At 43.0% G+C, this 14,198-nt stretch overlaps 1 protein-coding gene across 3 annotated transcripts in view; it reads left to right on the forward strand.

Moving 5' to 3' along the window:
* Nucleotides 1-14,198, forward strand: part of LHPP (phospholysine phosphohistidine inorganic pyrophosphate phosphatase) — a 67,850-nt gene that overhangs the window by 7,295 nt on the left and 46,357 nt on the right. For all 3 annotated transcript variants that reach the window (XM_424063.8, XM_046943175.1, XM_004942343.5), the window contains exons 2-5: nt 3,146-3,333; nt 3,934-4,087; nt 6,762-6,825; nt 7,967-8,059. In XM_424063.8, the coding sequence (XP_424063.4) occupies nt 3,146-3,333; nt 3,934-4,087; nt 6,762-6,825; nt 7,967-8,059 (499 nt within the window). The remainder of the gene's footprint in view (nt 1-3,145; nt 3,334-3,933; nt 4,088-6,761; nt 6,826-7,966; nt 8,060-14,198) is intronic.

The following is a 14,198-nucleotide window of genomic DNA, read 5'->3' on the forward strand; positions in this document are numbered from 1 at the left end:
CTGCTCCTACTCTGGGTCTGGGGCCCATTTTTTCTCTACTTGCAAGCATCTAATCCATTGCTCTTAATCTTACGAAGCATCACATCACAAATTTTGTTCTTTCTCTTCTCCCAGCATCCCCACACTTGGCAGTGCTAGAAGGTGCAGTAACATGCTTTGCTTCTGGTTCTTAGCGTGTGAGCATTAGCTGCTGCATCAGCTCAGAAAACCAGGGTTTCCTTTGAAAATCAGCAGCAGAGCGTACAGAACCATCACGGTCTGCATGCTGAGCACTGAAGGACTGGTCCGCACGTGCATATAATCATACAGTTACCAGTGGGTGTGATTGTATCGCACAGGGGTTTGGCAGAGAGCTCACAGGGGTAATTTTTTAGAGGCACCAGCTTGGAAGGAACAGGTGAGCTTTCACTGAAGTTTTTATGTAGCTGTAATTCTTCATTGTAGATTCAAGTGTTGTTGTCAATTTTCTTTTGTTTAGCATTCCACGATGCTTTTGAGAGCTATCTTTGTGCTTCAGCCAAAGAAATCCCATTTTCTAACCAAGTTAGCTGAATTCTTTCCAGGCCTTGCTTCTTACCAAGAACTACGTTTGTTTGTTGAGATGATCACTGCTGGTTGTCATAAGGCCAGGAGCTGTCCAGGGTATGTCCAATTCTGCCATGCATTTTAGAAGTGCAACTGTGGTTTTCATCTAAAATTCCGAGAAGAAGCTGGATTTGTAGTACAAGAAAAGCTGTTCTTTGCTTTCAGCCAGCTCACCAGTTTGAGCACATTTATTTGCCTGCACAACTCAGCGGTTAGCGATGTTCCTGAATTCATTTCATTGACCTTAGAGAAGAGAGAATATACTCTTATTCAACAAACGCCTGTTTCCAGACAATCATGAATCACAACATTTTTTTTACCTTTTGGAACACATATATATTTTTTAACAACAGCACACTCTATTAAAAGTTTATGCATCCAAATTACACTGCTTTGCTTTTTAACTACAGCTGAAACCGTGTTTCGAATAACAGATGTGGAACGCTGTCATCTCTCTGTCACACCGATTGTTCATTGTTCTGAGAAGGTCACATCATAATTCATTAACAATAATTATTCCCTGGGTACACCCTGCACTTCTTCACTCAATTGCTTCATTAACTTGCGAGCGAATCTCACATTCGCTGCTCCAATCAATGAAGATATATTTATAATGTACAAGTGGATGCTATTAGTTACAATATATTAACTGCCTAATTTAAAATAGAAAAGCTATCTTTATGAAGGGCAATTAAACACTAAGTGTAATTGATAATTCACATACCTATGATTAGGAAAGACAAATAATAAGAAAGAAATGAATCACCTGTGTTATTGAGGAAGACGTTGGCATGCAGCTTTAATGAGCAGAAGGGGCTCTCTGGGTCAGGACTGGATTTCTAAGAATTCTTGGATGGGAAGTTCTTCACTGGATGTGTTGTCTCTGGGCCTTGGTGTTTGCACCAACCTGTTGGGATCTTCTTCCCCAGAAAAAGAACCCATACATCTTGCTAAGAAGCAGTGCAGAGGATATCCTGATAGAAAAGCCACCTTTCTTCCTAACACATACACACACAAAAAAAACCTAATGATAGTTTAGTAACAATTTAATAAGCCTAATCTCAAACTTACTGAGGTATCTAAACCTGTATTAGCCCAGGTCCAGGTCTCAAACATAGTTACGTACATATTCTTGCTAAAACTAACAAAATGTAGACCTTTTAGTACATTTCAGGAGCTAAGTGAGGTTCCCTTTGGCAGAAATTAAGAAAAAAAAGATTGAGATAGATTTTAAAGGCATCTCTTTTGCCATGACCACATTGAATTATGTTGATTTTCCAAAAGGCAGACAGCTGATATTGGAGAAGAGGCCTTTTCATGATATCTCTATTGGGTCACCACAACCTGGTGAATCTCAAGGCATTAGCTTGGCACCATGAAATGCTTCTGTTGCAGTGCAGCAAAGGATGGTTAAAATATTTTATTTTCATGTGACAATGAAAACTTGATGAGATAATTACATTTCTGCAAATGCTGAAGCACTGTGCAATGTGTACTATTAGCACCTTTGTTTGCAGGTGGGGAAGAAAATTGCTCTGAGGCAGAGGACTTGCATGAGAACGCAGAGCAGTCATCCACAGGAACGGTGTCCTTGGCTCTGGGCACCTGAGGCCATATTTTCTTTTCTTCCCTTGAGAAGTCAAAAACATTTTTTTTTCTGTAAACATTTATTAATAAATCAATGAAAGTGCTCTGTTTTTCAGGATTACCCAACAAATAGCAGCACAGGTGTTTTATGAGAGACTGCATGATAAATGTGACGGAAGCCATCCCTGCATTGATAAAAGCATCATTCTTGTAGCACAGTGTAACTAGCAGGCCTCGTGCCTGGAGTCTGCAGAAGTGCAAAGCTGTGCTGTTACCTCCAGCGTAAGTGCTGATCACTGTAGCAGATGGCCAATGAGTGGAAGGGTGTAAATCCAAGTTAAAATGCTAATAGTGCTATTGCACCAGCTCCTGCGCTCATGGCTGTGCAGTTTGTGTGTAGGTATATCCCAGGACTGCTTTAATGATACAGAACTGGATTTGCAGGTTTTTGATACATGGAGGGAACGTGAACATGGCAGGCTGAGATGTCCTGAGTATCATGTCCATCATCAGTGCTGTCAGCGTGGTGATGTTAGCTTTACTCCATATGCCAGTTCTGTGTTATGCAGGGGCTCTTCACATGTAGTACCCTAAGACTGCTGGGTGACCTCATTGCAGTCCTTCAGTACCTAAAGGGAGCCTATAAACAGGAGGGGTGTCAAGTCTTTGAAAGGGTAGATGACAGCAAGACAAGGGGAAGTGGTTTTAAGTTGAAGGAGGGAAGATTTAAGTTGGCTATCAGGTGGATGTTCTTTATCAGGAGAGTGGTGAGGTGCTGGAACAGCTGCCCAGAGAGGCTGTGGATGCTCTGTCCATGGAGATATTCAAGGACAGGTTGGACGGGGCCCTGGGCAGCCTGGTCTAGTATTAGATATGGAGGTTTGTGGCCCTGCCTGCAGCAGTCGGGTTGGAGCTGATACTCCCAACTCCTTTTCCATGTCCAATTAACCCTTCTGCTGCTTTTACTCAACAGAATCAAGGCGTCCGGCCTAAAGCTGCAGTTCTGCACTAACGAAACGCAAGCAACCCGAGAGAAATTTGTGAAGAAGCTGCAGGGCCTGGGCTTTGACATCTCTGTGGCTGAAGTCACCGCCCCAGCACCAGCAGCCTGCCGCCTTCTGAAGGAGCGTGGGCTGAGGCCACACCTGCTCGTGCACGATGGTGGGGCACCACTGGGACCTGGGTGGGGACAACCTAGAGGGATGTGGGCGTTTGTGATCGAGCAATGAAGTCCCATAGCTTGGTGGGGAAAGAGCTCCTAGCTATTCTGTCCCTATTCTTTCTTTAGTCATGAGACTCTGGAAGATCTGTAACAGTACGGCTTGAGCGTGACCTCCATCAGAAGTGCAGTGAAGGTAGGCTGATAGAGTGACTTGGCAAAACAACAGCCAAGGAGGCCTCCTTTTGCAGGGACATCTTTTTGGAGCAGTAAATAGTAGTGTGGGAGGTAAAGAGCAAACTTCCCTGCAAACAGATTATCCCCAGGTCTACATGCCTGTGTGTATTGAGCCACTTAGAAGTGGGTGGCAGGAGCTCAGGCAGCAGTGGGAAAGGGTTTATTTTTCTCCTCTTTGTGATGAATAGCAGGATCTAGCCAGGAATAAAAGGAGGCTGAAGAGCAGACTTGCATTTATTTATTTGGTTTGGACTTGTATTTAATGTGTTGAGTAATGAATGAGAAGAAACACAAATCTACAAGAAAACCATCAGTTCAGGTAGGATATGAAATGGTACGGAACGTATGGATTTCTTTTTCTTTAGATCTTGTCCCTGAATTTGCTGACATCGATAAAACAAACCCAAACTGCGTGGTTATCGGAGATGCAGCAGAAAATTTCTCCTACGCAAACCTTAATGAAGCTTTCAGAGTTCTGATTGGATTGGAGAAGCCTGTTTTGATCTCCCTTGGAAAAGGGTGAGTTGAACAGTGCTTGTTTCTCCCTCTTGTCTTTCTATTTTTTAATTTCACCCAATGCCTTTGTACTTAGTGGAAGCCAGATACTGGCATAGGCTTTCACACTGCCAACTTCTAGGTGGTTCATTGATGTGTCTAAATGGAGAGGCTGATCTGTTGAGGTATCTGTTGATGAAAGATCCTCAGTGGATCACTGAGGATCATAATTCAGTCACCAAACTTGGCCTCCTGTCTTGAGTCACTTTTTTTTTTTTGTAGTCTTTCCAGAGATAAAAGGAGAAACTGAAGTGAGAAGGCGAAGGGTGGTGTGGATGCAGTGCTCACTGGGATGAGACCCAGTTCATCCCTGTGCAGATTTGCAGAGAGCATTGGGAATCACTCAGGATGCAATGCCAAATCCTCCAGCTAACTTAGCAAATACTAACTGAGAGGTCTCTGTGGTGCCCTGGGTGGGTCATCTCTTGAATTTCAGTTGTTGATGGTCATTTTTCTGCAATGCCCAAACTCCACCAAAACTGTAGTGCAGGTGGGGGCTATCTGGCTGCAAGCAAAGTGTGGTGGCTGAGGAGACCTGAGGGGAGAGCCCGGTGATATACTGAGAAATACTTGGCTGATATGTATGATGAAGACCTGCAAAATCACCTCTGCTTTTGAACTGGCAAACTGGTTGCTTTCATAGTATAGGTGTCAAAAGATAATTTAAATTAGACTCTGAACATTAAAGTGAAATTTTGACTACTTATTTTCATAGGCAGAAAAAGTCCATTCCAGGAATTTTGAACATTTTAGTTAAAACATTCATTTAGGTGTGTTCTGAGATGGTGAACAGGTGGTTATTAATGACAGTGCTGAATAATGACAAATCCCAGTGGCCTTTGAGGAGTTATTCTTATCTGTAGCCCTGTGTATGGGCTTAAAAAAGAATATGCATGTTTAGTTTGAGGAAACCATAGAGACTTTTTTTCAGTGGTTCAATAGACCATAATGAGCGTGAAAGCCCTTCTGAGTCTCTGGGTTATTGATCCAGAAGGTAGATCTTATCAGCGAGGAGCAGTTAAACCCATTGTGTTGCCAATCCTTTCACTCACATGCTCTGATCCTATAAACCGGGGGGAAAAAAGTCCATGCAATTTTTTCTGTTGGAAGGATAAGGAAAAGCCATTATCAGCCAACAGCACAATGGCTAACATATGTAAAACAAGCAAGCCTTGTGTCGCATCGTAGCATCTTTCAAAATGAAATACAGAATCAACCTTGAAGATTGCAACATGAGCAACGCCGGAATGCCTTTGTGCCCTGTGCATATAAAAGTATTTATTTATTTAGTCCTTCACTGATGTAGACAGCTCCGGAGCAAGCCCACATTTTGTTTGTTTGATGGGTTGTGGGTTTTATCAGCTTTTTTGCTTTTTATCTTTTAATGAAGAATAACCCATGTTTGGATTTCCTGAGCTCAGTTTTTGCTCTTCTACGATCAAACCTCTAGATACTGTGAATAAGAGTTCTGCAGAAAGTGCTGAATAAGTTACTCCGGTAGGTAAGTTCTCAGACCTGATGAATAGAGATTATAAACTGGATGAATTACTTAACAGGTTATAGCTAAGATGCATCATTGATGCCAAGAGTCATGTGAAAAAGCCAACAAACCACAAGTCAGCTTTTTTGTTCATGTGCAGAATCGGTGTGTTAGGACCTTAACGACTCCTCTACCTGGAGCAAGCAGGTTGATTTCTGTTGGAAGTTTTAGTTCATTCCATGGGAAAGGAAAGCGTCGGAGTCAGTGAAGCAGAATGCCCTCCTCCTGAAAATGGAGTGATTTACATTTAGCATCTGTTTTGGGCTGAGAGTGGGAATTGGCTTTGTAATTTCTTCTGTCATGCCACTGTCAGAAAATTAAGCTGTTTACGCTAGACTATAGAAGGTTAATGGCTGTTCTAGCAAAGGTCAAGTGGTCATTTTAAAAGGAGGCTGTGCTGAATAATGGAAAATGGCAGAAGGATAAGGCATAAAATCTTAACTGACTGCTCATCCTACTTTTTTTCCTGTCATACAGAAACCCATCTTTTGTCTGATCAGGATCGCTTAGAAGAGCTGTGTTAACATGGATGGTCATTTCAAAAAAAGGCCAGAAAGACAGTAATTAATTTTGAGAACTTCATAGCAATAGCAACATTTCTGGAAGGAGTAAAATCTAGTTTTGAGGACGTTCTCAGCCCTGGTATAAGTAAAGGCTGATGGCAAGCGATGGTGAACGCCTGTCTGGGGCCTCCTTCCAGATTTACTGAAGGAGGTCTTGCATCTACCAAGGAGTACCTCTGCCTCTGACCAAAACAAGAGCAATGTACCTGCTGTCCTTTGTGAGAAACAGGTACTCCGTGAAGTAGAAAATGAGGCAACTTCATCCCTAATATAAACTTGAGGAAATCCCTTTGAATGAGTGGAGTCATGTCCCAGATGCCAGATGGGCACCTGCTCGGAAATCTTTGCACAGTGCTGAGCCTGCCCTTTACTTAATTCCTGGTGCTAATTTAAGGCTTCAGAGTTTCTGATGACTTGACTTTTTGTTGCAGCCATATGGACATCTGTATAGGCAGAGAAATAATAAAATGTAGTTTCTTTGGATTTAACTGCCAACATTTTCATTTCATTGGAACTTTATCACTTTCATTTCCAGACGCTACTATAAAGAAACTGATGGTCTGAAACTTGATGTTGGAGCATATATGAAGGCATTAGAGGTATTTTATAGCTTGCATTATGCTTACTCGCTCTGTGCACCTTGTTAAAGAGTCACTGGCATGAATATGGGTCATCATCTGTAATTACTCTCCTTGGTGGAGGAAGTTTCCACAGACTGAAACCCATTTGCTGCATTCTAAAGATGGCTGGATTTATATTATTCATTTTTTCTGTGTTTAAAATGTGAACTTTTACAATCACGGTGTCTTTACTGGAATGAGGCCCTTGGAAGAGGGAACTGGAAAACAAAAACATGGTGTATTTTCTGCAACATATCCAAGAAAAAGCTGAAGGTCCATTGATGTTTGGCATAGCATTGTTAACACAGCCCCTTGCCCTTAGCAATTTACAGCATAAAGTCCTTATTCAGCAAGATACTTATGTGCAGTCTGTTTTTAAGCTCAAGTCTGTGCAGAACCCAGTAGACAAACTAACTTAAGGGTGAGAGAAGGGGACAATTATTACTCTCCTTTCTATAGGCTTGCAGAGAGATTCTAAAAAGATTCCTATTGAGTGGATGTGGATAATAAAACAACGTAGGCAAGTATACAAGCACAGAAGATAGCGGATGTAATGTATGCTTGCAGCACATTCATTTGTATCAGTATGAGTTCTGGAGGGATTTTCTGCCTTCCCAACAAGTTTGGACTTTTCATCATCATGGAACTAGCTAGAAATGCTTTACGTACTCAGGTTTTCAGCACACTGTTGGAGAACAAAGCTTTTCAACTCAGACTGGGTACTTTAGCCACTAAAAGTATGCAGGGATGTTGAACGAACCCTCCACATCTTTTAATGTGAAGGTTATTTGTTATTTCTGTCAGAGTGAGGCTCTTACAAACTGGAGGGATACTGGAACTGACTTGGCAGGCTGCTGTCATGAGAGAGAATCAAACAGGTTCGTAGCTCCAGATGCTTCAAGAGGACTTTCTCTTTTGACAGGGAGCACTGAACACTCCTGTTATCCAAGCTACATACATACAGATAGTAATCTTCATCTGCTAACCCATCGTGTTATTTAAGGGCGAAAATCAATAATCACATACTTTTTATACAACTGACCGAAGCTACGCAGTTGAACAAATCCTTTTCTGATCTTAATAGTGTCATCTGTGTCTCCCTCTCTCTTTTTTTTCCCAGTATGCTTGTGATGTTGAAGCCGAAGTAGTGGGAAAACCAGCAAAAGCATTCTTTGAGTCAGCCCTAGCAGAAATGGGAGTTCCACCAGAGCAGGTAATGGTTCTGAATGATGGAAGGTGTTGTGCTTCACAAGATAACAGCTGCTCTGAGGGCTGCAGAGAAGGGGAATTGCAGCTAAAATGTTATTTCCTTTGCTGTCACATTTGCTACTTTTTGTTAGTATGGTTCCTAAAGGGAAAGGCAGGAAGCACTGGCTGGCCCAAATCCCCTCTTATGTTGCTGGTTTCATCAGGCTTTCCAGACACACACCGACTGTGTGGGATGCTCCCTGCTTGCTTAGTATGGCCTATTTTTTCCCTCTCTATAGTTGTGCCCTCTTTATTGATCTGTTGTTATATCGGACAGGACATAAGGATGAGTGTGAAATGACTAACAGACGGCAGTGAATTACAAGGTAATAACTCCATCACAGGCTTCTGGTGACATCATAAACAACTGGAGTGAAGTTTGGGTGGCTTGTAGGTCCCTGGAGCCTGGAGATGAAATTACGGCCCTGTAATTCACTGTGTGCTTGAGTTTTACTTTATTATAGAATGAGAAGATGGAAAAGACCTAGTAGGCCATCTCATCCATCTCTTTCCCCATGCAGGAATGCTCCCTGCTCCATGTTTATCCATGTCTTGTCCAGAGAGTTTTTAAGTGAGCAAACACCTAGGCTTTTTAAAGTTCCCTAGGGACAGTATTCACAGCTTAGTAGATCTCACGGGCAGGCAGCTTTTTCTGACATTCAATGAAATGATCTCCATTTAAACAATACGTCCTTCTTTTCATTTTACTCCAGGTAACAACCAAAAAATAACTGCTTTCCTTCCTGGATGTTTTCGTCTTCCGATTATCTCCAGACTCCTTATTACAGTGGTTTTCTCTTACTAAAATTGTGTGTTTAGCTCTCAGCAACTTTCCTTGTGGTTCAGTCCTTCTGCCCCCTAACCCAGCATGGGGCTCTTTTCTCTACTGCCTTCAGTTTGTCAATATCTTCCCAATAACATGATAGCTCAGCCTGAACAAAATATCCTAGATATTGAGCAATTACTCAATCCATTCATCCAACCAACAAGCCAAAAAATCCATTTCAGAAATAGAATGGCATTTGAAGAAAAAGTAGCTGGAAAAAAAAAAAAGAACAAAGGAAAAACAAGCCCACATACATAGCTCAACCCTTGGATTCTATGCCTCTCAATCATAGGCATAAAGATTTGTTTTCATTCTGCTTGTATGAGATGTGAATGGTATGCTACAATGGGCTTTTCCAAGGCTCTGCGTAGTGCCATTGCTTGCCCTTTTCCATAGGTAGATGATGTGGTGGTCCTCAAGCTTTGTCTTACCCACTTTGCCATCATGTCAGCCCCTGCCACTGTGGGGAACATCATTACAGGGATATGTTTCAACACAGGACTGCAACACCACAACTCGTTTCTCAGTGAGTTTCTGGTTTCTTGTTGCCCTGGGGAACCAAATTAGAACGGATGATTTAATCGTAGAATCACAGAATGGCCTGGGTTGAAAAGGACCACAATGCTCATCCAGTTCCAACCCCCCACTATGTGCAGGGTCGCCAACCAGCAGACCAGGCTGCCCAGAGCTGCATCCAGCCTGGCCTTGAATGCCTGCAGGGATGGGGCATCCACAGCCTCCTTGGGCAACCTATAACAAACTACAGAAGAGCATGTGGATTTTCCTAACTTCTGAGTGCTTAACTTTGCAACTTTAATGTTCTTTTGAGGCAGATTTTTTGGGTTGTATTAGTCATACAGCATAATAAAAACTCAGGGTATGTTGTTCAATAAGTTCCTTAATCCATAGCACGTTGTGTTACATTTTAATCTGCCTCCCGACTGAGCTTTACGTCTTTGTAATGGCAAGATGAGGGCTGGCTTTACTTGCCTTTAGTTTTATAAAACGCTTGCCAGTAATTTATTCCACCTGTGGAATGCATTTAATCCATTACACTATTCTAGATGAGCTGTGCTTTTGAAAACATATTACAATTTTCTTTTAGCTGACGTTTAATGAGAAATACCTTTTTAATAAAGCTGTCTCACCGCAGTAATGCTAGACAGTGGCAGACCTGAAATTTCTCAAGCCTCTTTAATCAATAAAGTTATCACCAGTCATTTCCCTTGGTAACTGCTTCTTTCTGAGACCCCGACTTTACCTTCTGCTGCTGAGATGCTTTCAGCCTGCACTTAGAATGGGAGGAACTCCCTGAAGTCCAATTTTCATTTTAACCTTTCCTCAATGGCCTAGAAATAACAGATTGCCAGTATTACTTTAATAGATTGGAAATTTAAACCTCTTAGAGGTAACCAGATTTGTCTTATGATTCAGTAGTATGACAAAGAATAACACACCTTAAAGGTTACCGAGGTACCTAATTCGTATGTTTTAAGGCAGCTGTAACAGTGGGTGATTTTTACAGCTTTACAATAAAACCTAAATAACGTTAAGGTTCCCCTAGTTTTATATAATCATAAAGAAGTTCTATCTATAGCAAATTACCCTGCTTTGCCCAGAGTTATGGCGGGTCATGCTGGAGTGCATACACCCCTGGTAGATACCCAGTTCCATTGCTGCCACCTGCACAGCTCAGGTGGGGGTCAGCGGTGCGTGAAGGCAGAGTGGGGTCACCCCGAGATCTGCTGCTGTGCAGCCATCCCTTCCACGATCACTGGGATGGTGAGAAGGTTCTCCATCTCAGGAAGAAGAGTTAAGCGGCCACATGAAGTTTCAAGCACTCTCTGGGGGAAGTTCTTTACTAAGACAGTAGTGAGGTGCTGGCACAGCTGCCCAGAGAGGCTGTGGATGCCCCATCCCTGGAGGTGTTCAAGGCCAGGTTGGATGGGGCCCTGGGCAGCCTGGGCTGGTATTAGGTATGGAGGTTGGCAGCCCTGCCTGTGGCGGGGAGGGTCGGAGCTTGATGATCCTTGAGGTCCCTTCCAACCCAAGCCATTCTGTGATTCTATGATTCACTGGCCTGGCAGGCCTTGGCACCCTTGGAAATCTGCCCCAGAGGTGTCATGTATTTCTTTTTCTGTTTCACCTGCCTTGCTGTACAAATTCTGTGGGGTCAGAGGCCACGGGTGATGCCCTATGCGTGTTTGATGTTTGCACAGCCTGGATAGAAATGTAATTAACAGAATTATGGGATCTTGAAGCCTAGGAGATTACCAGCTGGGCCATGGGGAATAGGGAGAAAGGTAAATGCATCATATTTCTTGAGCAAAGGCTCTTAACACATCAAGATTATGTGCAGCAGCTTTATTTTATTTCATTTTATTTTTACATTGTTGGCACACTTAGCTTGGTTATTAAGCCTGTAGCAAAAATCTGCTTTGGCTTATACACTTTTGGTTCTAGAATCATTCATTGTATTAAATACTCTGCTGAAGCATGCTTCCCTCTTTGAATCCTCATCTTTGCACCTTCCATAGACTTCAGCCTCTAACATGCTATGTGTGAGCTCCTCCCAGCAAGCAGGGCATTGCAGCACAGGCAGAGCTTGGTGGTGGGGAATGAGGGCTAGTTTGGCTGGAACTATTCAGTAGCAATGGCTTTGCTCAGCTTTGGCACACGTCTGCTTAATTTATCATATGCATATAGCCACACACCATCTCCCATCAGCTGTATGGTTTAGGGAAAAACGAATTACACCCATCTTAATTCTTTAATGATTTTCTTACAGCCAGAGGGACACCTCACTGCATTCTTGTCCTTTTTAATAATTTTTTAGCTGATGTAAAACAGTACCTTCCCCAGACTGATTGAATGGATGAATGGTGTGGTCCCCATGTAAAATTTGAGCCCGAATGGGGATCTTTTGATTCCTACTTTCAGTGAGTATGTGACCTTTCAGTCTTATATTTCTTTCTCTTCTTGCCGTATTGCAGTCAGAGAGGAAGTTAAACCCAGGTTTGACAGGTAGAGTTTTTTTTATTTCCCTTGACAGGGCACCTTTTGACCTCTATCTTCTTGCCAATGATTTTTTAAATCCTAAATGATTTGGGAATAATTGCTCCTCCTTTAGTGATTATTGCCCTTCACCGATAGTAAATCTGTGAAATCCCCTGGGGCTGGAGTACATTTTGGTATGCGTATGCCACAAGCTGGCCTGGACAGGCATCGCTGCTCATGTGCAGCTGCACTTGCAGAGCTGCTGTGTGTCTTGCAGGAAAACTTGCCTGGAAGGAGTGAAATACAGCCCTGGTGAGCGAGCTGCTCCCCGGGGCTCACAGCCACCCCGCTCTGCCCTTTCCTGCATTCCGAACGCATTCATTTCCAGTGTTTTGAGGATCCAGGAGGGAACACAAAGGATATACACACAAATGAGAAGGAAAAAACGCAGGAAAAAACACAGAATCTGGCAAAACTGCACTCAGCCAATGACTGTTATGTCTTCCCCCAAGCTGCTTTGAGAAACGTAATCACTTCCCATCATTCTGTTCTCTTCACCTATGTGTACATGCTTTATTTACTCCTTACTTGAAATCAACCCTTCCTCATTTCACGCCTGTTTGGTGCAGTGGTAGGGAAAGGTGAGCTAACTGCAGGGAACCTTGCATCCTTCTGGGAGCACGTGTGTTCCCATAGGCAGAGCGGATAGGGAAAGTCATCCAGTAATGAAAGGATGAGAAAGGATTGAGCTCTCCAACGTGTGGTGGCTTTGAAGCAGTTTGTGGGCAATGCCACCTGTCCCAAAGCCTCCTGGTGCTCCTTCCCTATGGCTGTGTTTCCCCAGCTCTGTGTTCCCATGAGTCTTTGTCTCCTTGCTCCTTAGAGAGGCTCTCAAAGGGTGATTTTGCTCCTAAGCAGAAGGAAGCAAAGGGTGTGCATATATAAACTGCTTCAAAACAAACTGCTTCAGCGTGGAACCAGACAAATGAGCCCTGACTTGCAGGGATGGCCTATTACATCCCATCACCTGAGGGATGATGATAATCCTTCACATGAATGGTATTTAAAAACAACATGAAAGATGAGCTGGACTGGTAGCTACTGTATGTAATCTTGCATGCTGTACCTGATGCATTACTCAAAAGAGGATTTGTGTTTTATCAGCTGAAGCTGTTCCAGATGTGCATGTACCTATCTCACCATAGATGCATGAAGGCTCTCACAAAATAATCTGTTTAGATGAGCTTTAGGTATATCCTGAGATTTCCTTCATGTGCTATTTAGTAAGTAGGAAAAGGTTCTGTTGTAATCAGATGATGAATAAAAATAGCTCTGGAGCCTTAGTTCTTTTAGGCTTCTATATATTTAACTTAGTCCTGCCCAGCAGACAGCTTACAGAGTGGGAGCTGCACTTCTTGTTGAAATAGAGATGACAGAAGGAACTGATCTCGTCCTTCCAGCTGCATAGCCATGGCCCTGGCCCACGCATGGCACCCATGGCTCAGTCCCAGAGCAGCTCCCTGCCTGACAGCGTTAAAGAGAACTCTAAAGAGTTTCCCTTGTGTCCCTGGGGACACAGAAGGATGAAGAGGGTATACATGCGTGCAGGGGAAAAGAGTGCCCGTGTAAGGTGCTGCCTTGGATCCCACTGGGGTTTGGTATTGGGCACGTGATGATGAGATGGGTTGGTGCAGTGAGAGGTAAGAGAGGACAGAGCAGGACAAGCAGGATGGTTGCTTGTCTGGTTGGGTATGTTCATGTCATGAAGTAGTTCTTGTATGATAGGTGGACTGTGAGTAAATTGCATCGCCTCTTTGCTACCTAAATTTTGGGAAAATGGACATACCCCTGCTCAAGCAGGAGCATCTGCCAGAGAGGTGGTGGAGTCACCGACCCTGGAGGTCTTCGAGGAAAGTTTAAACGTTGTGTTGAGAGACATGGTTTAGTGAGAACTATGGGTGATAGGTGGACGGTTGGACTGGATAATCTTGTAGGTCTTTTCCAACCTTGATGATTAGCCAGAGGGGTAACTGAAATTACACCTGCTAGAAGGACTTCTGCTTTCAAAATGTAAAAGCAATTTCTTTAGTATGAAAAGCAACACATTCCTTACTTTTACTTACACTTCACCTTTATTTGGTAGTGTGCTCAGTTGAGTTTATTAATCGCGTTGTGCACAAATTGATAAATTAGATTTTGCACTCATGGAAGACTTCCCAAATTTTTATATGAACCTGAAAATGGGTTGGAATCAAGCTCTGTAAGTTACACATTTCAGTGA

The sequence above is a fragment of the Gallus gallus genome, chromosome 6 (assembly GCF_016699485.2).
Source record: "Gallus gallus isolate bGalGal1 chromosome 6, bGalGal1.mat.broiler.GRCg7b, whole genome shotgun sequence".
NCBI lineage: Eukaryota > Metazoa > Chordata > Aves > Galliformes > Phasianidae > Gallus > Gallus gallus.